The sequence below is a fragment of the Loxodonta africana genome, chromosome 24 (assembly GCF_030014295.1).
Source record: "Loxodonta africana isolate mLoxAfr1 chromosome 24, mLoxAfr1.hap2, whole genome shotgun sequence".
NCBI lineage: Eukaryota > Metazoa > Chordata > Mammalia > Proboscidea > Elephantidae > Loxodonta > Loxodonta africana.
In genome coordinates this window covers 27,891,018-27,918,896 of record NC_087365.1, presented here as the reverse complement: position 1 = coordinate 27,918,896, position 27,879 = coordinate 27,891,018, and the positions used below count along the sequence as shown (strand labels likewise).

Here is a 27,879-nt window from a genome sequence, read left to right as displayed (position 1 = left end):
CTGCCGACTTCGACAAGAAAATGACTACGTAGGCGAGCGCTGCAGTTCAGCTTAAGTGCTGAACGGAGACTGTGCGAGCCTGCTTTGCTTTCCCAAGCTGTTTCCTCTTAAATAAAATGAGGCTGACCACAGGGGTGCGCGGGCAGCACCACGCCAGGCCTATATGGCCCTCACGGATGTTAGGGAACATGTTATCGAGCATAAACACAGGGAATTCAACTTTTTTTTTTTTTCCCAGCAGAAAATACCACCACAACCCCAGCTTTTCAACTAGCGCGCTGGGCGGGTCTTACAAGCCAACCGGAAGCGCTTCCTTACGTAATCTCGCGCGCCGGGGGGCGGGGCCCGGAAGTCGTCTGTGAAAGCGGCCGGCCGTGGTGGCTTCTCCTCAGAGTAGCCTTTGAGGCGGACTGGCCGAACTGAGACTTCATTTGCGAACCACTACCAGTTTGCTGAATAGGTATTTTAAGAAGAGTGACTGGAGGCTGTGGCCACAGTGGCTCTTGGCCGGGTAAATTAACCGCGTGGCGCAGAAGCGGCTGTTGTGACGGCTGATTGAAGCCGCAGGCTGAGAGGACTCTGGGCACTCTAGTGGACCGAGCGAGGCCCTCACAGGTCCTTGACCCGAGTGTCTTTTCCCACGCGGTAAGGAGGATCAGGAAAGGCTGAGCCTAGCGTTAGGCCCCGAAGGAGAGTTCGGCTGGCAGGGGAGTGGTCCGGTGGTGGGGCGGGGGGCTGCGCCCTGCCGGTTCAGCACCTCCGGGTTCAGTATGTTCCATTTTCAGAGTAGGGGGTGCGGTTCCAGACGCGCGTCTGGGGCCTGGAAATTGAGTAAGACACAGCCTTGAATCCTTGAGTTGCAGGGCGCTATGCGAACTTTCTGTCCCCTTCTTGGGGCGGGGACACAGTGACCTGGAGCTTAGAATTTCTTTTTTGAAGGGGGTGGAATTCGTCTGGGACAGGCAATTCCGAATAGAGAAGGCTGCTCTGGTCGTGCATTCCTGGGGTTATTTGGGTTGTGGGGATGAGTTCAGCCAGGGGCAAATAGACTAACAGCCCCTGTCGGTGGGGGCGCACCTACGGCTATAAGCCCCGCCCCCCGGTTTTTTGGTGGGCAGCGCTTTCAGGGTCCTACATATCCGCGTCATGGTGGGAATCCAAGACTTATCATGCATATTAAGGTTAGTTTGTTTTGGGTAGGGGCTGGAGACATCCCTGGTGGTAGTGAGCGGGGACGGGGGGTGTCTCAGGACTTGCTGTGCTTTGGTTTGTTTCAGGTGTGGGGAGGTGATTGGAGGAGAGCTTGGTACTGGTATTATATTCCTGGAGGGTTGTGGGAAAGTTTATCAGGGTCTGGAGTCCCTGGGGCTTGTCAGGGGTGGGGATGGTTCTGGCCTGGGCCCGACGGTGAAATGTACGCCAGTGCTGGTGAGCTGCACCACCAGGGCCTGCGTCTGAGCAGTTTTTTTTTTTTTTTTTGAGTGGGGACAGATCTTCTTCTCTGGAACCTGCTGTTTGTTGGGCGGCAGGAGCCCATTCTGCAGTTTAGTTTTAGCGCGGGTGGCCGTTTTGCTGATTTCCCCCTTCCCCTATCTGCTTCTGCCTTGAGTGTTGGGGTTCAGCTGACCACCTCTGGTTTGGGGCTATAGGGAGAATAGACAGGGCAGTGTCTTAGTTATCTAGTACTGCTATAACAGAAATACCACACGTTCATGGCTTTAACCAAGAGAACTTTATTCTCTCATTTCACAATCTAGGAGGCTAGAAGTCTGAACTGAGGGCATCAGCTCCAGGGGAAGGCATTCTCTCTGTGTTTGTTCTGGGGGAAAGTCTTTGTTGTCAGTCTTCCACTGGTCTAGGAGATTCTAGGTGGTGGAACCCCAGGTCCAAAACACACTCCCCTCATGGTTCTTCATTCTTGGTGGCATGAAGTCTCCATCCTCTCTGCTTGCTTCTCTCTTTTATATCTCAAAAGAGATTGACTTAAAATACAGCCTAATGCTGTAGATGGAGTCCTGCCTCATTAACGTTGTTGTTGTTAAGTGCCGTCGAGTCGGTTCCGACTCATACCGACCCTATGCACAAGAGAAGGAAACACTGTCCGGTCCTGCATCATCCTTACAGTCGTTGTTATGCTTGAGCTCATTGTTGCAGCCACTGTGTCAATCCACCTTGTTGAGGGTCTTCCTCTTTTCCACTGACCCTGTATTCTGCCAAGCATGATGTCCCTCTCCAGGGACTGATCCCTCCTGAAAACATGTCCAAAGTATGTAAGATGTAGTCTCTCCATCCTTGCATCTGAGGAGCATTCTGGCCACACTTCTTCCAAGAGAGATTTGTTCGTTCTTTTGGCAGTCCATGGTATATTCAATATTCTTCGCCAACACCACAATTCAAAGGCGTCAACTCTTCTTTGGTCTTCCTCGTTCATTGTCCAGCTTTCACATGCATATGATGTGATTGAAAATACCATGGCTTGGGTCAGGTGCACCTTAGTCTTCAGCGTGACATCTTTGCTTTTCAACACTTTGAAAAGGTCCTTTGCAGCAGATTTGCCCAATGCAATGCGTCTTTTGATTTCTTAACAGCTGCTTCCATGGCTGTTGATTGTGGATCCGAGTAAAATGAAATCCTTGACAACTTCAATCTTTTCTGCATTTATCCTGATGTTGCTCATTGGTCCAGTTGTGAGGATTTTTGTTTTCTTTGTGTTGAGGTGTAATCCATACTGAAGGCTGTGGTCTTTGATCTTCATTGGTAAGTGCTTCAAGTCCTCTTCACTTTCAGCAAGCAAGGTTGTGTCATCTGCATAACGTAGGTTGTTAATAAGTCTTCCTCCAATCCTGATGCCCCGTTCTCCTTCATATAGTCCAGCTTCTCGGATTACTTGCTCAGCATACAGATTAAATAGGTATGGTGAAAGAATACAACCCTGACGCACACCTTTCCTGACTTTAAACCAATCAGTATCCCCTTGTTCTGTCCAAACAACTGCCTCTTGATCTATGTAAAGGTTCCTCATGAGCACAATTAAGTGTTCTGGAATTCCCATTCTTCGCAGTGTTATCCATAGTTTGTTATGATCCACACAGTCGAATGCCTTTGCATAGTCAACAAAACACAGGTAAACATCCTTCTGGTATTCTCTGCTTTCAGCCAGGATCCATCTGACATCAGCAATGATATCCCTGGTTCCACGTCCTCTTCTGAGACCAGCCTGAATTTCTGGCAGTTCCCTGTCGATATACTGCTGCAGCTGTTTTTTAACGATCTTCAGCAGGATTTTGTTTGCGTGTGATATTAATGATATTGTTCTATAATTTCTGCATTCGGTTGGGTCACCTTTCTTGGGAATAGGCATAAATATGAATCTCTTCCAGTCAGTTGGCCAGGAAGCTGTCTTCTATATTTCTTGGCATAGATGAGTGAGCACCTCCAGCACTGCATCTGTTTGAAACATCTCAATAGATATTCCATCAATTCCTGGAGCCTTGTTTTTCGCCAATGCCTTCAGAGCAGCTTGGACTTATTCCTTCAGTACCATCGGTTCCTGATCATATGCCACCTCTTGAAATGGTTGAACATCGACTAATTCTTTTTGGTATAATGACTCTGTGTATTCCTTCCATCTTCTTTTGATGCTTCCTGCATCATTTAATATTTTCCCCATGGAATCCTTCACTATTGCAACTCGAGGCTTGAATTTTTTTTCAGTTCTTTCAGCTTGAGAAACGCCGAGCGTGTTCTTCCCGTTTGGTTTTCCATCTCCAGCTCTTTGCACATCTCATTATAATACTTTACCTTGTCTTCTCTAGAGGCCCTTTGAAATCTTCTGTTCAGTTCTTTTACTCCATCAGTTCTTCTTTTGCTTTAGCTGCTTGACGCTCAAGAGTAAGTTTCAGAGTCTCCTCTGACATCCATCTTGGTCTTTTCTTTCTTTCCTGCCTTTTCAGTGACCTCTTGCTTTCTTCATGGTTGATGTCCTTGATGTCATTCCACAGCTCGTCTGGTCTTCAGTCACTAGTGTTCAATGTGTCAAATCCATTCTTCAGATGGTCTCTAAATTCACGTGGGATATACTCAAGGTCATATTTTGGCTCTCGTGGACTTGCTCTGATTTTCTTCAGTTTCAGCTTGAACTTGCATATGAGCAATTGATGGTCTGTTCCACAGTCGGCCCCTGGCCTTGTTCTTACTGATGATATTGGGCTTTTCCATCATCCCTTTCCACAGATGTAGTCAATTTGATTTCTGTGTTCCGTCTGGCGAGGTCCATGTGTATAGTCACCGTTTATGTTGGTGAAGGAAGGTATTTGCAATGATCTCCGGCATTGTTTCTATCACCAAGGCCATATTTTCCAACTACTGATCCTTCTTTGTTTCCAACTTTCGCGTTCCAATCGCCAGTAATTATCAATGCATCTTGTTTGCATGTTCCATCAATTTCAGATTGCAGCAGCTGATAAAAATCTTCTGTTTCTTCATCTTTGGCCCTAGTGGTTGGTGCATAAATTTGTATAATAGTCGTATTAACTGGTCTTCCTTGTAAGCGTATGGACATTATCCTATCACTGACAGCGTTGTACTTCAGGATAGATCTTGAAAAGTTCTTTTTGACGATGAATGCAACACCATTCTTCTTCGAGTTGTCATTCCCAGCATAGTAGACTGTATGATTGTCTGTTTCAAAATGGCCAGTACCAGTCCATTTCAGCTCACTAATGCCTAGGATATCAATGTTTATGTGTTCCATTTCATTTTTGATGATTTCCAATTTTCCTAGATTCATACTTCATACGTTCCAGGTTCTGATTATTAATGGATGTTTGTAGCTGTTCTCATTTTGAGTCGTGGCACATCAGGAAGTGAAGGTCCCGAAAGCTTTACTCCATCCATGTCATTAAAGTTGACTCTACTTTGAGGAGGCAGCTCTTCCCCAGTCATCTTTTGAGTGCCTTCCAACCTGGGGGATTCATCTTCCAGCACTATATCAGACAATGTTCTGCTGCTATTCATAAGGTTTTCACTGGCTAATGCCTTTCAGAAGTAGACTGCCGGGTCCTTCTTCCTAGTCCATCTTAGTCTGGAAGTTCAGCTGAAACCTGACCTCCATGGGTGACCCAGCTGGTATCTGAATACCAGTGGCATAGCTTCCAGCATCACAGCAACACACAAGCCCCTACAGTACGACAAACTGACAGACACATGGGGGCTCACTAACATAACTGCCTCTAATCCTGTCTCATTAGCATCATAGAGTTTAGGATTTACAATGCATAGGATGATCACAAAAAATCAAAATGGTGGACAGCCATGCAATACTGGAATCATGGCCTAGCCAAGTTGATACACGTTTTGGGGGTTACAAGTCAATCCATGGCATTCTACCCTTTGGCCCTCCAAAATTCATTTCCTTGACATATGTAAAACACTTTCACCCCATCATATCATAGCAAGTCTTAACTCCAGGTCCAAAATCTCATCTTTTGCAAAATTCCTCTTTATCTGTGAAACCTAGAATACACGTTATCTGTTTCCAAAGTACAGTGTTGGAAGGTCCAAGGTAGACATTTCCATTACAAATGGAAGAAATTGGAGGGAAAGAAGGGTAACAGGCACCAAGCAAGTCAGTAGAACACATTACGTTAGCTCTCAAGGCTTGAAAACAATCCTGTTCTCAGAGACCATTTAGGCAATGACACTGCCCTCCAGTCTCTGAGTGTTGACCAAACTCTCTGGATTCTGGGTGGAGACCGCTCGGCCCTGGGCTTCAGCTCCATCTTCCAGGCCCACTGGAAAGGCAACTCTGCTCCCTTGACTTTGGGCAGCCCCGTTCTTCTAGTCCATATGAGTGGTGACCCCACCCTGTCTGCCCCAGCATGCCCAGTTTTTCTGCTTTTGGGTATGGCAGCCCTGCCCCCTCAGCTTTGGGCAACAGATCTGGCCCCATCTCACTGGCTCTCGTGAAAGGCAGCCCCACACTTCAGAACCAAGTTGGTGAAGATCTGACTCTTTGAAACCTAGGAGGCTGTGGCCCCACTCCTTGAGACTGAGACAGCTCTGCTTCCTGTGTTCCTTGTCTCTTCAGCTTCTCCTTACTCGTTCCTTGGCCCCTCAGCCCTTTGGGCCAGCCCAGCCTCTGCCCTGCTCATGCAAATGTTCCAAAGCTCTTTAGCTCTACCATTAAGTGCCTGGAAGCTCCCTACTCCACCAGTAAACCTCTGATGGAAGGCACTTAGCTCTCTTGTTCCATTGGTCTGCAAGCCTAACTCCACTGAAAAGTGCCCGGAGGCACCCTACTCTGCTAGGAAGCCTTTTGCACAAAGACATTCAGCTCTGGGACTCTGTGGGTTGGCTCCAGGGCTGTGCAGCACTGGCCTCCTGTTTCCGATGCTGCCATTTCTGTGCTGGTGCTTTTTGCTGTCTCTGCTGTCTCCAGTGTAACAGTTCACCTCACTTCCTTCTGAGTCCTCACCAGAATTGCCTTTGATGTCCGTAATTCCACCAACAGTCTCTTCAAGGAAATCTAGGGTTTTACTGTTAGGCACTTTAAAAAACTCTTCCAGCCTGTGCCCATTATGCAATTCCAAAACCACCTCCACATTTTAAGCATCTGTTACATTAACACCCCACTCTCTCTCAGCACCAAATTCTGTCTTAGTTACCTAGTGTTTTATATAACAGACATACCACAAGTCGATGCTTTTAACAAAGAGAAATTCTCTCACAGTCTAGGAGGCTAGAAGTCCAAATACAGGGTCCAGCTCCAGGGGAAGGCCTTCTGTCTCTGTTTGCTCTGGGAGAAGGTCCTTGTGAATAGTCTTCCCCTGGTCTAGGAGCTTCTCAGTGGAGGGACCTTGGGTCCAAAGCACACGTTCCTCTCCTGGTTCTTCATTCCTGGTGACATGAGGTCACCATCCTCTCTGCTTGATTCTCTCTTTTATATCTCAAAAGAGATGGACTCAAGATACAACCTAATCCTGTAGATTGGGTTCTGTCTCATTAACATAGAGGTTAGGATTTATAACACGCAGGATAATCACATCAGATCACAAAATGGTGGACAACCACGCACTAATGGGAATTATGGCCTAGCCAAGTTGATACATTTTGGGAGGACACGATTCAGTTCATAACAGGTGGGAACCTCTGAAGGCCGTTGGCTGACTATCCAGATTGCTTCCGGTATCTCTGATGGGGTCCCGGTATCAGGACTTTCATTTTTAGTTTTTTTTTTGCAAAGTATAGATTTTAAACCAACTTAGTAGAATAGTATAATGAAATCCATGGACCCATCAACAGATTAGCATTTATTGATCTATGGCCAATCTTTTTTCATCTACATCCTTTCAACCCTATGTGTGGCTATACTTTGAGAATTGTCACACCCCAGAGTGGTCAGTCACGACTGACATTATCCCTGGCCTAACTGGCTAACAATGTGGCACTCCACAGCCAGAGTTCAAATCTAGGCACTTTAGTTTTACCACCTCGAGCAAGATGTATAACCTTTCTGTGCCCCAGTTTATCAGGACATTACTCATGGGACTTTGGGAGGTACATTTGTACTAAACGAACAGACAAACCAAACCCATTGCCATCGAGTAGATCCTGACTCATAGCAGTCCTATAGGGCAGAGTACTACTGCCTCATAGAGTTTCCGAGGAGTGACTGGTGAATTTGAACTGCTGACCTTTTGGTTAGCAGCTGAGCTCTTAGCCACTGTGCTACCAGGGTTCCAAACTTGTACAGTGCCTGGAATTCTTTCTGGGGTATTAAAAAAAAAAAAAACTATCGAGTCAATTCTAACTTATAGTAAGAGTTAATATGGGTTAACTGTTGTTAATAATAATACAGCTTATGTCCTTGAGGCACAAAAAAGATGAATTCTCTACTCAATATCAGCTAGATGTCAGGGCAGACTGTATCCTGATGTAAACACTTGGCTTTGTGCACCAGAAGCTGCCTGCATTCTTCTCTTCTGTGACAGATCTGGGGCTTTTTGTTTATTTGTTTTTAAAGAAGAGGAAGCCTCTGCATTTGAAATTTGGGTATTTCTAGCCTGATACCTGGGAACAGAGAAAGACAGTCATTAGGCTCACAGTACCTGTTTCATTCCTAGGTCCACCTCACATCACTGCCTGTCCAGAGAGGACTGTAGAGAAAGGGAGGACTCCTGGCTCCTGACAGACCCCTTCTGTAGGGTGCCACTTACCCTTCCCATTCCTACAGTGTCTCATCTGCTCCAAATGAATTTCCTTTGAGCATCCTTGACGTTTTGTGCCCTGCAATGTCCTTTTTGAGCCTCAGAGGTCCAGCCTGCTTTCCCACATACCAGGCCTGTTTTAAGGTAAAGGGCCTCTACAGGGAATATTACCCCAGAGCAGTGCTCTCGTTCAGGTTTCCACCAGTCTTGCACCAGCAGCATTTCATCCTGGCAGCTGGATTCCCAGGACAGTGCCAGCTGCTGTGAAAACAAAAATAATAAGTTGATGTCGTTTATTGGGCAGCTGTTCTGTGCTGGACACTGCATATAACAATCAATGCGATGTTTGAATCCCTCAGCCAATTTGAAAGTTAGTAATCAAAAAACCAATTTTATAGAAGTAGTAGCACAATACAGAAGTTAATATGACAGCAGCGTGGCTGGGATTAGGATTTAGAGCTTCTTTGGCTACCCACATTGTGTTATCCTTGTTTTATTTGATACCCCCTAACCCTCATTTTATGTTTCCTTGCTAGAGTTTTTTGGAGCGAATCCCAGACCGCATGCCGCTTCACCTGTAAATATATGTCTTAGGCTGGGTTCTCTAGAGAAACAAAACCAGTGAATCACGTATATATATATATATATATATATATATATATATATATATATATATATATGGGGGGGTGGTGAGGGGAGAAATTTATGTCAAGAAAATGGCTCACACGGTTGTAGAAGCTGGCAAGTCCAAGTCAGTGGGTCAGGCATCAGTCTGGAGGCTTCTCCAGACTCATGTGGCTGCAGGAACTGACAAACCCAAGATCAGCAGGTCAGACAGCAGGCTGCTGGCTCATGGGCTATGAAGGCTGACAAATCCAAGATTGGCAGGTAAGATGTTAGGCTGTTGGTTCAAGTCTCAAGAACCGGACTTCAGATGATGATGAGCCAAATGCAGGATCCAGACAAGAGCAAAAGCCAGCAAGCTTTGCCAGAAAGCCTATATATTGGATTCATGCCATACCCCAAAGAAACTGTTTGGCTGCTCATAGTAGATCTCATCATGGAGGAGATTGCATTATATCAAATCTCATCATAGAGGTGATTTACATCATTACATAACTGCCAAACTACATCGTAACTGCCAAACCACTGAGAATCATGGCCCAGCCAAGTTGACACACAACCTTAACCATAACTGCCCACCCCTTGTCAACTTGTCACCTGTACACATCTCCTTAAACCATACATAATCTCTAAATAAAGACAATTATAAAGTCATACTTGTGCCTATAATGATACAACTAACATGCGTACAACTTAAGACGCACTAGCCCTGTTTACATCTTATACTTTATAAGTGAAGAAAACAAAAATATTTGATGCACGCAAGATAGGAATACTCGTAACAATTACTATTCTCATTTCTGCAATGAGTCACATGGTAGTAGGTGATATATAGAACTACTTTCTTCTACCACATATTCTGTATTCCTTTACCTGCAGGAAGCACCTCAGCTGGTCATGGTTTTTTAACCTGGTACGGTGACCCAAACCTTCATCCCTGAAGGGTCTGGGCCATCGGTAGTCATGTCGGAATTGAGTTGCTGTAGTTTTCCATTTACTTTAGTGACGGTGCATGGTAGTACTAAGAGATCCCCTAAGGAATTTTCTGCATTCCAGACACTCTTCTTTACCTCCATTATATAATACCAATCCAATTTCCTCTTAGTAATCAGGATCGATCACACAAGCCAATATGGTAACTCTCTTCTTTGCCCGTTGATCCACAGGCTTAGGGAGCCTAAAGTGGCTGGGTGGCATTCTTAGCTTCTAGTTCAGTGGAATCAGTGTTGTGTCTCCTGGTGGAAACATTCCTCTCTAGACCCACAGAGCATAGGGCCGTGGAGAAATTTTGCGAGTGAGTCTCTCCCATTTCCACCCCTTGGTTCCTGCACCCATGAATCCTGGCTGTGGGAAAAATAGCACCATATACTAGATGTTGCCTTAGAACATACACAGTCTCCTGAAGAATGTTGCCCTGACTCTGATAGGTATTGACATCTAGCTGTCATAATTGTCTCTCTAGAAGGCCATTCTGTCATTCTGTCAAGCCAGCTGCATCAGGATAATAGGGAGCATGGTAAGACCAGTGCATTCCATTGCCATATTTCATTTGCTGTGAAGTAAGTCACTTGATCCCAGTCGATGCTTTGTGGCATACCTTGATGGTGTATAGACATTCTTTAAGTCTATGGATGGTAGTTTTGTCAGAAGCATGCAGGGAAGGCAAATCCATGTCCAGAGTAAATGTCTATTCCAAAAAGAACAAAATGCTGTCCTTTCCATGATGGAAACAGTCCAGTGTTATCATCCTGCTACCAGGTTGCTGGCTGATCACCTTGAGGAATGGTGCCATAATGAGGACTCGGTGTTGGTCTCTGATGCAGACAGATTGGGCACTCAGCAGTGACTTTAGCCAAGTAGGCCTTGGTGAGTGGAAGTCCACGTTCCTGAGCCCATGCATAACCTCCATCCCTGCCACTGTGGCTACTTTGTTCGTGAGCCCGTTGGGCCTGGAGAAAGAGGATGACTGGTTTCCATGGAACACGTCATCCTATCTAGATGATTATTAAAATCCTCCTCTGCTGAGGTTACCCTTTGGTGAGCATTCACATGAGATGCAAATATCTTTACTTTGGCCCATTCAGAGAGGTTTGTGCACATACCTCTTTCCAATACCTTGTTGTCTCCAATTTTCCAATCATGTTCCTTCCAATTCCTGGATCCATCAAGCCAAACCTTTGGCTACAGCCCATGAGTCAGTATACAGTTGCACATCTGGCCATTTCTCCTTCCCAGCATAGTGAACAAGATGCACAGCTCAAAGTTCTGCCCATTGGGAGGATTTCCCTTTACCACTGTCCTTCAGGGAGGTCTCAGAAAAGGCCTATAGTGCTGTTGCTGTCCATTTTCAAGTGGTGCTTGCATATTGTGTAGAAACGTCTGCAAAGCAGGCATGAAGCTGATCATAAGGATTCCCCATGAGGTCATAGGTGCAGACTGGGAGATGGAAGGTAATGTGACAGGAGTGGAGACCTGGGGCATTTGGGCAACTTCTTCATGCAACTTACTTGTACCCTCAGGTCCTGCTTGGCTCCAGTCTCATATATACCACTTCTATTTAATGATAGAGTGCTGCCGTGCATGTCTAACTTCATGCCTCTGTGGATCAGGCAACACCCAGTTCATGATGGACAGCTCAGGCTGCATGTTGACTTGGTGGCCCATGGTTAAGTGTTCAGTCTCTACTAAGGCCCAGTAACAGGCCAAAAACTGTTTCTCAATAGGAGAGTAGTTATCTGCAGTGGATGGCAGGGCTTTGGTTCAAAATCCTAAGGGTCTGTACTGTGATGCACTAATACGGGCGTGAAGAAGGTTCTAGACGTCTCTATTTGCTCTTGACACTTCAAGCACCGTTGGATCAGCTGGATCATATGGCCCAAGTGGCAGAGCAGCTTGCACAACAGCCTGAACCTGCTGCAAAGACTTACCTTGTTCTGGGCCCCACTCAAGACTAGCAGCTTTGTGAATCACTTGATGAATAGGCCGGTTTAGTGCACTCAAATGAGGGATATGTTGCCTCCAAAATCTAAAGAGGCCCATCAGGTGTCGTGCCTGCTTTTTTAGTTGTAGAAGAGGCCAGATTCAATAACTTACCCTTCATTTTAGAAGAAGTATCTTTTTTTTTTTATCTTGACATGACCCACAGGACTTGACCACTAGAAATTTCACTGAGGTGGAAGGCATCTGAATTTTTTTCAGATTATTTTCCCACCTCTAGCACGTCCTGCAGTGTTTAAGAGCTTGGCTGCTAATCAAAAAAGTTGAGAGTTCAAATCCATCAGCCACTTCTTGGGAACCCTACAGGGCAGTTCTACTCAGTCCTGTAGGGTCGCTGTGAGTTGGAATTGACAGCAATAGGTTTGGTTTTTGGTTTAGCTCGCAAATATTTTACCAATAATATTAAGTCCAGAGTCATTGACACTTCTTCCTTACTAGCTCCTATCAGCATAGTGTTATGAATGTAATGGACCAGTATGACGTCTTGTGGAAGGGAAAGGCAATCAATGTCCCATGCAGACTAAAATAGGCAGTAGGGCTGGAGAGTTGAAATACCTATGAAGTAGGATAGTCAAGGTGTATTGCTGCCCTTACCAGCTGAAGGCAAACTGGTTCTGGTGGTCCTTTGAAACAGATATGGAGAAAAAAACCGCTAGCCAGATCAATAGCTACACACCAGGTGCCAGGAGATACATGAATTTGCTCAAGCAATGAAACCGCATCTGTAACAGCAGCTGCAATTGGAGTAACCACCTGGTTAGGTTTTTGATAATCCACTGCCATTCCCCAGGACCTGTCCTTTCTTTGCACAGGCCGAATAGGTGAATCGAAATGGGATATGGTGGGAATAACTACCTCTGTGTTCTTCAAGACTTTGGTGTTGGCAATAATCTCTGCAAGAATGCAGTATTGCTTTTGTTTTACTATTTTTGTAAGTAGAGACAGTTCTAATGGCTTCCACTTGGCTTTTCCTACCATAATGCTCTAACTCGTCAGGGATCCAGTGTCGGGGTTCTCCCGGTTGCTGAGTATGTTTATTGCGATTATATATTCTGCAACTGGGGAAATAAGTACAGGATGGGGTTCGGGGACCCACTGTACCCACTCTTGAGATGAACATGAAGTAAGGCTCCATAACCTGACCGCCGTATGCCCCACTCTGACTGGTGGGCCACAGTGACGTTTTGGGTCTCCTGGAATTGGTGTCAATTGAGAGCCAGTATCCAGTAATTCCCAAAAACTCTGATTATTTCCCTGTCTGCAATGAACATTGTCATAAAGAGCCATAGATCCCTTTGGGGAAGACTGAGAGAAAAAGTATAAAGTTTTGGCTGTGTAGTGGGGTCCTTCCTCTAGGGGACCCTGCCTGCACTTCTTTCAAGGGGTTGTGTGCCTTTAAACTCGCTCAAGTCTGGGAATTGGTTGAGGGGCTGTGGCTCTCTATCTTGACAATTTGAGTTACACTGCCTTTCACTTGAGCTAGAATTCTTCAGATTGTACAGATGAAGTAAATATTTAGTAGATTTCCCATTTATTTCACTCCTGGGAACACCATGACTAAGTAACCAACACCATAAATCCATACAAATCAGATTACTCCGATTACATCTTTGACTCAGTTGTCCATTATGGTAATCACATCCACCTTTTTTATTGAGTACCACCACTTGGCAGAGTGGTTAAATGCACGGTTACTAACCAAAAGGCCAGCAGTTCAAATCCACCAGCTGCTCCTTGGAAACCCTATGGGAGCAATTCTACAATGCCCTGTGGGGTCACTGTGAGTCGGAATCGACTCAATGGCAACAAGTTTGAGTTTTTCAGGAAACCCTGGTGGCGTAGTGGGTAAGTGCTACGGCTGCTAACCAAAGGGTCAGCAGTTCGAATCCGCCAGGCGCTCCTTGGAAACTCTATGGGGCAGTTCTACTCTGTCCTATAGGGTCGCTATGAGTTGGAATCGACTTGACGGCACTGGGTTTGGTGGTTTTTGGTTTACCACCACTTGTCCCCTACTACCACGGGATCCAGTCATTCCCGTTGTAGTCTGGTGTCTTACTTCAGCTCCCACTGTCAAATCTGACTTACATAAAATAGCTATCACAGCAGTCTTCAAGGATGCTGGTGCTTTCTTCACAAATCTGTTCCTGCTGTTGTGGTAAAAGGTGTATCTTCTGGGCACTCCATGTGTGGGTCTGACCTGACAAATCCACTCTAACATGCTGATGTCCCTAAGCCTTTGGATGCCTTCTTCTACAGTATCCCAAGGCAGGCCTGGTACTTCAACTTGATTTAGTGTAGTATACCGTGTAATCCATGCTTCAGTGACCCAACCAAATGAACTATTAGATCCTTTCCTATCCTCTCAAACTGAAACATTGAATGAAGAATCTGTGCTTAGTGGGCCCATATCAGTAAACTCAGACTGATCAAACTTTATGTTTCTTGCACCATTAACTCACACCCACTCATATTCCCCATGTTTCTGTTTGTTCACATTAGAAAGGTCAAGCCGTTCTTTTGGAGTGTAATATACCTCTTTTTGGATCATACTTCGTACTTCACCCTTTTGAGCTCTCTGAGATTTATGTCTAGTTATAGGTCTAGAAGCAAAAATGGGTGTTAGGGATTAGTTTTGAGAACATGCAGCAGTGTCTTTTAAGGCATCTGTCTCAGATGATGCCCAGGGTGATGACTCAGTTGCCACCCCAGGTGATATTTCACACAAAGGCTCTTCAGACATAGCCAGGTTAATTTCATCAAATGGGGATCTAAGGGCTAGTGGTTTTGTTGGCAGGAACAATTTAATGGAATTGAGGGGCCCCCAATATACCCAACTTCCAGATTACCTGTTTGTATGTTTCCATTCTAACTTTCAGGACCCCATTTCTTTCCAGTCAGTGCCCTCACTTTTAATTTCAGACATGATTTGAGGTTGAGAATTCAATTGGCATTGTAATTCAGCCACTCTTTAAATAAGACTCTGAGTTTGGTTTTTGGCAATATCAGCTCTGTCACTACAAGAATTAAGGCTTTTTTTTTTTCAGGGCACAGGTGGCAACTTTGAATTCACTTATGTGCCACTTGAGCTTTGACTTTGAGGCTCTGAGCACATCTCTTTTCACCACTTTGTCTAGCAAAAGTAGGACTTATGAACCAACTTTCTTATACTTCTCATTCTGACAAATTTGTAGAAAAGTATCAAACCTGATCACTCAGAGCCTCACCTCTTATCAATACTTGTTCTGTTGGTAGTGATAGTTTTCGTATTTCTATTGCTACCTCATGGCATGGATTAGTAGTGTCCTTTTTACCACTGGAAGCAGAGTCAACACCTTTAAGACTAACCAGACTTGAGAACCAATCAGAAAAGTCATCCTTATGATTTTGTTTCTCTAGAACCGGTTTCGGTACCAAATATCTTAGGCCAGGTTCTTCAGAGAAACAAAACCAGTGAAGTGTGTGTGTGTGTACATACATACATACACATAAACATACACATAGAGAGATTTATATCAAGGGAGTGGTTCACTTGGTTGTAGAGGCTGGAAAGTCCCAGATCTGTTGGTCAGGTGTCAGGCTATCTGCTTCTCCTGACTCAATGTAGCTGTAGGTACTAACTAACCCAAGATCCACAGGTAAGGTGGCAGGTTGCTGGCTCAAGTCCCAAGAACTGGAATTCAGATGATGATGAGCCGAATGCAGGATCCAGAGCAGAGCAAAAGCCAGCAAGCTTTTTAGAAAGTCCATATGTATTGGATGCAGGCTACACCTCCAAGGAAACTCTCATTCAACTGATTGACTTCTTATAGCAAATCTCATCACGGAGGAGATTACATTGTTTCTGATCTCTTCATGGAGGTGATTATATCATTACATAACTGCCAAACACTGAGAATCATGGCCCAGCCAAGTTGACGCACAACCTTAACCACAACAATACTATGGTATGCATTTCCAACAGATAAGAGTTGTTTTCTGAAAATGTAAGTGCAATTGCAGTCAACAAAATTAACGGTAATGCCTTAATACCCATTTTATTTTGAATTTTTTCTATTTGTGTGAAAAGTGTCATTTTACAGGTCAATCCCTACGCTTTTTCAGTAAAAAGCATGAGGGGTAGGAGCATCTGGAATTCAGCAAGGTGAATTCTGCCTCTCCCTTTTCTCTTTATCTGTTGCTAATCTCTGTTAATAGCAGCAATTTCCACACCTTGTCACAGACCGAAACACTGAGTCCTCCTTGCCTCTTTGTTCTTTTCATTTTCACATCTATGGTTTTTTTTTTTTTTTTTTTATGGTTAGCTGTTGAGTCCTCTCAATTCTGCCTTGAGAGATATGCCCCCTTCTTCTTCCCCTCCGTTCATCTGTACTCCTGTGCTACCTAGCTTCATCTCTTACACATTTTACCCTTCACCCTGCCTTGAGTTGTCCCTCTGAGGTAAAAATGATTATGCCACTCACCTACCGTCTTAATCATCTAGTGCTGCTATAACAGAAATACCCCAAGTGAATGGCTTTAGCAGAGTGAAATTTATTTTCTCACAGTCTAGTTGGCTAGAAATCCAAATTCAGGGCATCAGCTCCAGGGGAAGGCTTTCTCTCTGTGTCAGCTCTGTAGGAAGGTCTTTCTTGTCCATCTTCCCCTGGACTAGGAGCTTCTCTGCGCAGGAACTCCAGCTCTAGAGGACGAGCTCTGCTCCCGGTGCTTCTTTCTTGGTGGTATGAGATCCCCAACTCTGTTTGCTTCCCTTTTTATCTCTTGAGAGATAGAAGGTGGTGCAGGCCACACCCCAAGGAAACTGCCTTTACATTGGGTCAAGGATGTGACCTGAGCAAGTGTTACATCCCACCCTAATCCTTTTTAACCACGGGTGGAGATTATGAATTATAATGCATAGGAAAATCACAAAATGGAGGACAACTATACATGGCCTAACCAAGTTAACACATATTTTGGGGGGGACATAATTCAAGGCATTACACCTACTAAAAAGGGCCATTTCTTATTGCCTACCTCTCTGTCCAAACTCAGTAATTAATAGTGTGGATTCCTCCCTTTTAGGTAGTCCTCACATGACATACTACCATGATGTGTGTATCTGGGTTATTCTACTTTTTTAAAATAACTCAGAAGTGCTTAGGTTTAGGACTCACTCTATTATGGGGTGACCTCAACTGACTGATTCCATTACATTAGAATGTTTGGAAGGTGATTGTATTACATGACATGACATGTGAGGTAATTACATTAGATTACATCCATGGGTATAGGGGTTTTGAGTAGAGGACATAATTCAATCCGTAAGAATTACTCATTAGCTTTAGGAGGAGATTTAGTTCAGATAGCTTTTCTAACTTTACCAAGATTCCTCTTCTGTTTTTATATATTTATTCCCCTGACTGCCTCTGTACTGGATCATCTCTGTTAATTATGTACCTCTGCTGAAGGTCAAACCTGTAATGCAACCTTCTCTACATAGGTCTGTCTCCTGATTCTACTAATTGCCCCACCACATTTAGACCTAGGGTAGGTGTCTTAGTTTTCTACTACTGCTGTAACAAATACCACAGGCGATTGGCATAAACAAACAGAAGTTTATTCTCTCACAGTCTAGGAGGCTAGAAGTCTGAATTCAGGGTGCTAGCTCCCGGAAAAGGCTTTCTGCTCTGTCGGTTCTGGGGGAAGTCCCTTGTCATCAATCTTCCTCTAGTCTAGGAGCTTCTCAGTGCAGGGACCCTAGGTCCAAAAGATGCTCTCTGCTCCCGGCGCCTCTTTCTTGGCGGTGTGAGGTCCCTCTCTCTCTGCTAGCTTCTGTCTCCTTTAATCTTTTGTAAGATAAAACGTCATGCAAGTCACATTCCAGGAGAACTCCCCTTACTCTGGTCTGTGACCTGAGTAACGGTGTTGCATCCCACCCTAATCGTCTTTAACATAACCTAATCTTGTCTCATTAACTGCAGGCAGAGATCAGGATTTGCAGCAAGAAAATTATATCAGATCACAGAATGCAGGACAACCATACAATACTGTGAGTCATGGCCTAGCCAAGTTGACACATATTTTGGGGGGCCGCAATTTAATCCAGGACAGTTGGTCAAGACTAAGCACCCAAAGTACGTCAGCATTCCTTCCTAGTTTCCCTAATCCTGCGCACACCTTTGTAAGTAGTCCCTTTACTAAACTCTCGTTAATTACCCAGTGAGTTGCCATCTTTTACCTGACTGATTCAGGGACAACGTACTTCAAGACATCTGTATTAATGATATTGGGACCAAATAAATGATGTAATAGCTGGAGACCTCTTGAGAAAAAAATGCTGACCATGAATTTGGAGAATGTCCCTGTGTTACAGGATAACTTTTCTGTAATTCCATAGCGGCTTACAGAAGATTGTGTACTGAAAATATTTGATTTTTATAAGGAAATAGATTTGTCACAATGGGTTTGGCAAATAAAGGGGAAAGTGAGATTTATCTAGATGTGCTATGTAAATTATATCATTTGCCCTCTTTGAGACTGTTATAATTAAATGGAATTAATAGAAGATCATGTCCATGGAATGTTGTTGAGATATAGAATTTTATGACACAAAATGGTGTTTACAGTGTATTCTGCAGGTTTCATATTATACTTTATAGCCACGGAGAGTGTTTCATCCCTTAAGCCTTTTATAATGTAGTAAGAGGTATATTTTTTTACATTTGAATGAAAATAAGACAGTTGGTTTATTTAGAAGTAGCAATAAACAGATAAAAGTTGGTCTTTTAGACATTTTATAAATATTTAAATCTCTTTGAATTCCATTTTCTTCCAACATTTTCTTATGGCACTCTTCAAGTGTGTAAGGGAACTTAAAATTGAGGTTCCTGGTAAAATCTAGTAGCTGGCTGGAGGTCTAGGATCTACTCTCTCTTGTTAGTTCTGCCCTTACCCTAGCAACAGCCGTCTTCTGTGCAGACTTAATCATGCAGCGAAGAAAATGTTTTTACTCTGTGATTAAGTTAAGAATATAAAAACAATGTCTGTGAGAGGAAACCTTGGTGCCTCCCCTTATCTAAATCTCCCACACAAATACTCACAGGAAAAGTTCTGCTCAAGCAGACTGTTTCTAAGGAAGACATGTCTGGTAATTATGACATAACTACCCGGTGACTCCCCTTGTCGCATACCCTCCCAATTACCATACTGTAACCAATCTAAGAAAGACACATATGTATTTTAAAGAAGTCCCACCTTACGAGAACCTGTTTCAGGAAGTTCCACCTTATTAGCACCCGTTTTAGCAAGTCCTGCTTTTTGAGCCCCGCTTCAGAAAGTCCCACCTTTGCGATGATCTAAGTTTGGACTTACCAGCCAAGTAGTGTACTTCAAGTTCTTTTTTCTCCCCCTCTAAGAAAAAAAAAAAATTTTTTTTTTTAAGAATGTCCCCACAGCTTCGCCATTTTGAAGTCCTGGCTTTCACTCTGTGGAACTCAGTCTTTTCCCAGCTCAATCTGTCTCTCTCAATAAATCTCTTGATTTTATTTCAAACAGAGTACAGGTTGTTACTCTGTAGCGTATGCATACAGAAAATTGGAAGATGGTTATACTGAATGTCCATATACCCACCTATATAAATGGATAGAAATGCAATGAAGCAAATAGGGTGAAATATTAATAATTGGATCATAGTTTAAGAAGGTTTTCTCAGATAAAAGTTTTCTAAAATATCAGTTTACTAGAAGAACAATGGAGCCCTGATGACGAAGTGGTTAAGCATTCAGCCGCTAACCAAAAGGTCAGCAGTTTGAATCCACCAGCCACTCCTTGGAAACCCTGTGGGGCAGTTCTTCTCTGTCCTGTAGGGTCGTTATGAGTCAGAGGTTCCTCCTCTCGTAGTAGATTTTCTGATGTTAAACTGTCCTGTCAGTTTTGGAATAAAATATACTTGGTCATGATGTATTGTTATGTTTAAGGTACAGCTGCGTTCACTTTGCTAGCATTTTATTTAGGACTTTTGCATCATGTTTATAAATGGCATTGACTTCTCATTTTCTATAATGCTGTTTGTTTGCTTTTGGTGCCCTTGATGAGTTAGGAAGTTGTTTTTTTTTATGCTTTGGCACACTTAATATTTAATACGGGAATTACCTATTGCCAAAAATTTTGCTAAAACTGGCCAGTAAAATTGTCTGAAGCTGATGTCTTTTGGAAAGTGGATCTTTGACTGCCTTTTCATTTTCTTCTTCAGTTAATAATTTATTTTTTTCCTTTCCCTTTTATTGAGCCTATTTTAGAAAATTTGTATTCTTCTAGGAAATTACCCATTTCTTCCAGGTATTTTAAATTCCTTTTTACAACGTTTAGCTCATACAATTTTAGAATTTTTATCTGTAGACATGTTACCTCTTTAGTCCTGAGACTTATTAATCTTTTCTCTCTCTGTGGCGAAATGAGTTCCTTTTTGTGGCTTTTTGACTTCGTTCTTTGGAAAAACAGCTTGGGAGATTTCCCCCTAATCCCTGAGGAGTTGTTATCCCTGCCTTACCTAGTTCTTTGGAGAAGCAACTTGGTGGAAATGGGCTCCTAGCTAATTTTCTACCCCATGGGGTTTGTTACTTTTGCCCAGGGTATTCCCCGTGTTGATTGACATTTCCAGGATAAGCTGTAAAAGCTTGTTGGTTTAATACTTGTGTCTGGCCTGGGCTGGTAATTAACAAGACCTGAGTTGACTGACATCTCATGGGTAATTTAGGATTGGTTGAACTCTGGTCTGGTGAGGGAGGTCCTGCCTTGTAACTAATGAGGGTTGGGATACATAAGTGCCTGAAAAGCAGAAGATTTTGAGGGCCCCTGGTAGAGAAAGATAGTTACTGGGTAAAAGCTAAGCTGGCTGTGAAGCAGAGTGACATGGAAGCTGCATGGTCCTGAAGGTGCTACACTGGATATGAGCTGGGCCAGTTAGTGACAGAGAGCAGATAAGAGAGCTAAGCAAGCTGCTACACTGCTGTGAGGTGGGCCAGTTAGCAGCAGAGATGACCTGCTGGCAGAGAGGCTCTGACAGCACAATTTTCCGAGATGCTAATGGAGAACTACAGCAGTAGGGAACATTTTTGCTTTCAGAATTATCCTGCAGGAAAGCTGTCCTGCGTGGCCAACTGCATTCTGAGTTGTATCCTGTTACTTTTAAGTTGCATGCTATTCTGAGTTGTATCCCAATAAACCACTTAACTATAAGTACAGTTTGTGTGTTCTGTGAGATGCCGCAGCTAATTACTGAACCTAATGGGGAAAAGAAGAGTGCTGAGGGGAGGGGGAGTGGCTGGTGTCAGAGATGGTGGACTGGCACAGCAGCTTGGAGAATTTGGACATCTGGGATATATTTCACCTCAGCCTCATAGGAACCAGATTTGTGCTGATTTTTATTCATAAAATTACTCATTTATATTACTTGTTTACTGCGTATGGTTCTTTATTTTTCATTTCCTCCTTCAACTCCATTCTTCTGCCATTTCCACTGGCCATGTTCCAAGTAGAGGCTGCACTGTTGGCCTGAGCCCTGGAGTGAAGATGACATTGAGCACAATTATAGTTGACGCAGGATGGACATGGATCCTGAGTGAGACACAAACCTTTATTACTTTAATACTTTAAGTCACTGAGAATTTGAGAGGTTGTTTCTTACTACAGAATAACACAGTCTATCCTAAACAATACAAACCTTTTCCTCCACTTCACTCTGAGGGCCTTGGCTTCTTCAGGGTGAGTTTTGATCTCCTATGGACATCTGGTAACTGTGCTTTTTCATGTAGTCATTTTTTCAGCGGACGTTACTTTAGGCATTGGTGAAGAAAAGGGGCTTTGGGATGAGATCTTACGTTCTAGTCTTGACACCAACACTTGATAGCTATAGGATCTTAGGGACAAATAAACCAACTTCTTAATGCCTCAGTTTTCTCTGTGAGATGGAAATAATAGCAGTGCCTACATCTTGGCTCTGTTGTGAAGATTAATGAACTGTTCCGTACAGTACCTGCTTTGTTAATGTTAGCCACTGATACTAGTACTGTTAGGAGGAGGTGAGCTGTATTTATCCCCTTAGATTAAGTTGTGCTGCAGTAACACATGATCTCAAAAACTCACAGCGATCTAACCTTAAACCCAACCACATTCTTCATGCTTCATAAGTTGTTTTTGGTTCTACACCATGACTTACGTCAGAACCAAGGCTGAAGGAGAACCCCGTCTGTTTTGGGAACTTGTTGCTCTCCTGGCAGAAGAACAAGAGCAAGAGAGAGGGTGGAGTCATGCAATGCTTAGAAATCGCACTGTCACTTCCACTCACATGCATTGCTCAAGGCAAGTCACAGTCAAGCTTAATGTCAGGGGCAAGGAAGTATAACTCATTGATTGAGAAACAGATAGTAGGGGAAAATGAAAAAATCTGCCACAGAGCCCTATTGTATCCTAATCACTAGGATTAGCAAAATGAGCAAGATGCATTTCTTCTTGCAAGAAGCTCACATTCTAGTAAAAATCATCATTGAAGTAGAAAAATTGCAATATAGTTTAATTAAGGTGACATACCTTGGATTGAAGAGGGAGTGAGCAGCTCTGCTTACAGTGTTGGGGGGATGAGTCAGGAATGTGTCTTAGGGAACCCCAGCTAGCCTTAAAGGGGTACTAGGCAGCGGTAAGGCGTCCCTGGGTAGCGCATACGATTAAGATCTTGACCACCAGCTAAGAACTAGTACTGGAAGTTTGAATCCACCCAGAGGTGCCTTGGAAGATAGGCCTTGCAAACTTTCCAAAAGGTCACAGCCCTGAAAAATTTACAGAGCAGTGCTACTCTGCACACATGAGGTCACCGTGAGTTGGAATTGACTCAGTGGCAGATAACAGGAACAAGTCAGCAGTAGGACTGTAGTCATGTGGTCTGAGATCCTGGCCAGGGTGTCAGGAGCTTCTAAAGGTGGCATTGTTCCTAACACTACCTCACTCGGCTGGATCACATGAGTAGAGGTCTTTGATAGGTTCATGTGCCATACACACACAGAAGTAGAAGGTGGGGTGTTATCTTAGCAGAAGTCATTGTGATACCTGGAGGGACTTGGTTCAGACCCCAAACCTCTCCAAGATACAGGTACATAGAGAATTGAACACAGCAGGAACCTCGGGCTGAGGGAGTCTGAAGCTGACTGCTGCATGCCCTGATTGGTCTGGAGGGAGACATTGGAGGGTCTTTCTCCGAGAGTGTTAGGCTGTATTCTGTCTTCACTGACTCATGTAGCAGAAACCGAACTGGGGCATGAAGCTTGAATCTGAGATGTGGGGACAAGAAGGGTGCAGTAAGTTTTGACAGGTAAGGGAGAGTGTCAGGGAACAGATTTGAGAGTTATAGGCCAAAAATGAATAAAGATAGAAAAATCCAGAGAACCTGAGAAGACTGAGACTCTGTGATGGTGAATGAGGAGGGTGTGAGAGGACAGGATCCCTGCCGAAGAGGCATGGATTTAGAGCACACAGGAAAGGACCCAGCGGCATCAAGTAGCTTCTCCATCCCACAGGTCCTGGATCCATGGAGACAAGAGAGGCGTTTATAACTGAGGTTTGAAGAAGCCAGCCCAGGCAGCAGAAATCTACCTTGAGATGAAATAACTTCCAACTGGCCCTGTGGCAGAATTTCAAGCCAGTCACTGCACTGACTCTGGGGCCATTACGTTGCTTGATCCCTCTGCCTGGGGAGAGCAGGACTGGGAGAAGATTTTGGCTTCAGAGAACAGGGGAGATATGGAGACCATGAAGAAATTGACTCAAGCACATAAGGCAAAAGGTGAGCGTTGTTGAGGGTCTGGTGAAGAGGGGTACCAAGGCTCCAGGTGCAGGTGAGAATGCTTCAGTGGCCACAGCTGAGTAAAGTGGATACTTCCTTCCATCCCGTGGCTCAGAAGAGCTACTCTGGGAGCATTATGGGAGATCCACTTTCTCACAGCTTTTCTGTCTTCCCTTAGGTTTGTCTTCTAAGGATATTGACTGGCCCCAAGAAAAGAGGAAGCCCAAAATAGTGGTGAGTTGGAATTACCTTGTTTTACTGAAACCGTGGCTTATTTCCCATAAACAAAACCCACAGAACAGGCAAATATTCTGTCTTGAAGGGAGAAGGCAATCAACGTTTAGGCATTTTATGCCTTTATGTCAGGTACCATGTTAGGTATATTAGAATGGTTTCTACATTTTTGCATTTTATTTTTCTTCTTGGAAAATATACCCAAGATTAATATTAAGAATCCAGGAAATTCTAAGACATAAGGAATATTTTTGAAAAACTGACATTATTAAAATTTTCAAATGTACTATTAAATTTCACTACACATCCACGTAACATACTATCTAATGATACCTTGTACACTGGGCATCTTTTTCCTTTTTGTCATTGAACTTCTTAGACATAAAGAAATAGTGAGCGTAGTAAAAATAGATTATCAGGTACCATCATGTAGCTTCAACAATCATATCTAATGCACACATGAGGTCACCACGAGTCGGAATTGACTCAGTGGCAGATAACAGTCTTATTTATAGAAATATGATATTGTGTTGGTAAATCTCAAATATAAAATATCAAAATACCCACTTTCCCTTCTCAGTTCTATCACTGTCTGCCCACACAGCACTTCTTTCTCTGACCCTTAGTCACCAGGAGCTAGGTCACATCTCACAAGTGAAAAGGACCCTGTTCTTCAGACTGCTAAACAGGCAGATTTTAGCCACAAGTTTGAGAGTCCACATGACAACCTCAGTGCTGAGCTGCTGGATACAAATTTGGGGTTTCTCTTATCCCTTCGGGATGCCAGTCACAAGCTTGGGAGCCCCTGCCGTGATCCCTCATTTCTGACCTGCTATCTCCCACTACTCCTTTGGGTTTGATAATTTGCTAGAACAACTCACAGAACTTACAAAAAGTGCTATATTTATGATTAGAGCTTTATTATAACAAACAAACAAAAAGAATGTAAATAAAGGGATGCATAGGGCAAGGTCTGGGAAGGTTCCCAGAGCAGAGCTTCCATGTCCCAAAAAGGGATGTGCCACCACCCCACGTGCATTGATGTCTTCCACCAACCAGGAAGCTCATGGAGCTTGTGTGTCCAGAGCTTTTGTTGACTTCATTAGATGGTCAAATTGATTGGATCAGCTCTCCTCCCTCCCCTTAGGTCAGCTGAACTGAAAGAAGTCATGTGATTCATTACTGATCTTGGTGTGCATCTATATTTATGTAATGATCTGTGAACTGAAGAGCTAGCAGCAAAGTCTGTACTTTATGCAATTATTCACAGTTAATGTATCACATGGGAACTGAAGTTTGAACCCTTTTGTTGGGGCACTGGGGTTGTTTAACTAAACCGTGGTAACTGAAATTTGTGCATACTGGAACTGTACAAAGTGAGGAATTCCCGTAAAGTAGATGAATTATAAAGCAAATGAATTTTAAATTGTACCTCAGTAAAGTGTAGGAGCCCTGGTGATGCGGTGATTAAGCACCAGGCTACTAAATGAAAGGTCAGTGGTTTGAACCCTCAAGCCACTCAGTGAGAGGAAGATACAGGAGTCTGCCTCTGTAAAGATTACAGCCTTGGAAACCCTACGGAGCAATTCTACTCTGTCCCATAGAGCTGCTATGAGTCGGAATTGTCTCAACAGCAGCAGGTTGAAGTGTCTTTTTGTTTTTAAAGATAAAGTTATCTGTAAATGATTTTTTTTCTGGAATATAATTGCCATTGTCTTGCCAACTGTTTTGAATAGATGAGGTGCCACTCTGCATGATGAGTAAAGTGTTAATGACTTCATTAGAAAAGCTTATTAAAATGCATAAGCAAAGATAGTGAATTTACAGATCCCATTTCGTGACCTGAACTCTTCAGAAATGCTCATTCCAGACCCCATCTTTTCCCTCCCACTTTTCTCTATGGTTGAAGTTTCCTTCCATCTTCTTTAAATCTTCACCATCCCTTAATGTCTACCACAAGCCTCACCTCCATGATCCCTTTTATTCTTTTCTAGCCCTCCTGTACTGTCCCGTCTTTGAATTATTTCATTGTAAATTCTCAAAGTCACCTTCTTAATAATACTTAATGTTTTCAAATTGATTCACGAATTGTTTCTTCGATGAAGTCGTAGGTGCATGAGGGCCAGGATCAGCTTTATGTAGCACTCGCGCTCCCTACAGGTTTTATCACAAAGCCAGGTGTACAGTCGCGTCCAGAAGAACTTGATATGGAGGGCTGTGTTCTCTGAAAAGAATTAAGTGAGCTTCAGATCCAGACTATTTAGGGCCAAACTGATGGTGATTTGCTGTGCCTTGATTTATTGCTTATTCTAGGAACCGGTTACATTTGAGGACGTCACCGTGGTCTTCACGGAGGCAGAATGGAAGGGACTGAGCTCTGAGCAGAAGAACCTGTACAAAGAGGTGATGGCGGAGATTTACAGGAATCTGCTCTCATTGGGTGAGGATGTGCTATATTCATTTCCTTCATTAATTCGGTAGATATATATTGGCCACCTACTACGTACCAAAGCAGCCCCGGTGGTATAGTGGTTAAGCACTCAGCTACTAACTGAAAGATTGGCGGTTTGAACCCACCAGTCGCTCCACTGGAGAAAGATGTGGCAGTCTGCTTCTGTATAGATTTACAGCCTTGAAAACCCTATGGGGCGATTCTGCTTGTCCTAGGAGGTTGCTATGAGTTGGAATTGACTCGATGGCAACAGGTACTTCTCTGGTGTTCTATGTGCCAAAGGTTCTTGGGTGGAACAAACAGTTTGTGCCCGACTACTAATCTGGAGGCTGGTTGTTCGAGCCCTTCCAACGGCACTGGAGAAGGAAGGCCTGATGATCTGCTTCCATAAGGGTTACAGCCCAGAAGACCCTATGGACCAAATAAATAACAAAAACAAAAGGTAAGCCCCGTGGAGCAACTCTCCTCTGTTACACATGGGATGGCCACAAATTGGAATCAACTTGACGGCAACAGGCTTTGTTTTTGTGTGTTTTCACTATGTGCCAGATAATGTCTAGATACTCAGAACACGTTAATAAATGTAATAGTTAGAAATCACAGCCCTCACTGGGCTTACCTTTGAGTATAAACAAACAGACAACAAACAGTGAACTTTATACACAGAGATATTAAAAATTGGATGTTAAAAAGTGACTAGTGTTATAAAGTGAAAAACTAGTAATAAAATAAAATGGGAGAAAGGGGTCTTGGGTGTGACAGGGTGGCTGGCCGAATTTTGAAATTGGGTATTTGAAATTAGCGAGGAGGTAACGTTTGACCAAAGACATAAAGGTGAGGGAGTTAGAACTCTAGGTACCCAGGATAAGAGCATATCGCATGGAGGGAGTTGTCGTTGGTGCTAAGGCCTGAAGGAAGAGATGTGCCTGCCAAGTGTGAGGAACTGTAAGGAGGCCAGTGAACTTGGGGCAGAGCTTGCCAAGGGGAGAGTCGTAAGAGATGTCTTCTATAACAGAAGTTAAAATTAAATGCCAAATTTTTTATGGCTTTTGGATTTCATAAACCACATTTTTTTCTTTCTACATTTATTAAAGTATTTATAATGATTCTTAAATCTAGGTTGATAGATATTATCAACTGCAACATTATTCTAGATCAGGGGTGGGCCACTTTTTTCTGTAAAGGGCCGGAGGGTAACTAGTCAGGTTTACAGCTCCATAGCTTCCGTCACAACTCTTAATTCTGCTGTTGTAGTGCAAAAGCAGTCATCAGTCCCACCTACACAAGCGGGCGTGGCTGTGTTGCAGTCAAACTTTAGTTACGGACACTGAAATTTGAATTTTATATACTTTTCACATATTATGAAATATTCTTTTGACTTTTTTTCCTAAACATTTAAAAATGTAAAAAATAGTCTTAGATTGCATACTGTGCAAAAATAAAGAGAGGCCTGGATTTGACCTCTGGGCCTTTGTTTTCGCAAATCTTGGTCTAGATTAGCACTGGCCACTGGAAATATAATGGGAGCCACGTAGGTAATTTAAAATTTCCTA

At 43.5% G+C, this 27,879-nt stretch overlaps 1 protein-coding gene across 9 annotated transcripts in view; it reads left to right on the top strand.

Moving 5' to 3' along the window:
• The first annotated feature begins 336 nt into the window (after positions 1 to 336).
• Positions 337 to 27,879, top strand: part of LOC100671183 (zinc finger protein 343-like) — a 57,133-nt gene continuing 29,590 nt past the window's right edge. For 4 of the 9 annotated variants that reach the window (XR_010319225.1, XM_023550091.2, XM_010591578.3 and 1 more), the window contains exons 1-4: positions 338 to 645; positions 23,375 to 23,640; positions 23,819 to 23,874; positions 26,188 to 26,314. Coding sequence is in view for 8 of the 9 variants with exons in the window: in XM_023550091.2 (XP_023405859.1) it covers positions 23,598 to 23,640; positions 23,819 to 23,874; positions 26,188 to 26,314 (226 nt within the window). In the remaining variant the exon portion in view is untranslated. Of the gene's footprint in view, positions 646 to 17,788; positions 17,857 to 21,343; positions 21,427 to 23,374; positions 23,641 to 23,818; positions 23,875 to 26,187; positions 26,315 to 27,879 lie in introns of all 9 variants that reach the window. The other 5 variants (XM_064275874.1, XM_064275873.1, XM_064275876.1 and 2 more) reach the window with 5 other exon arrangements.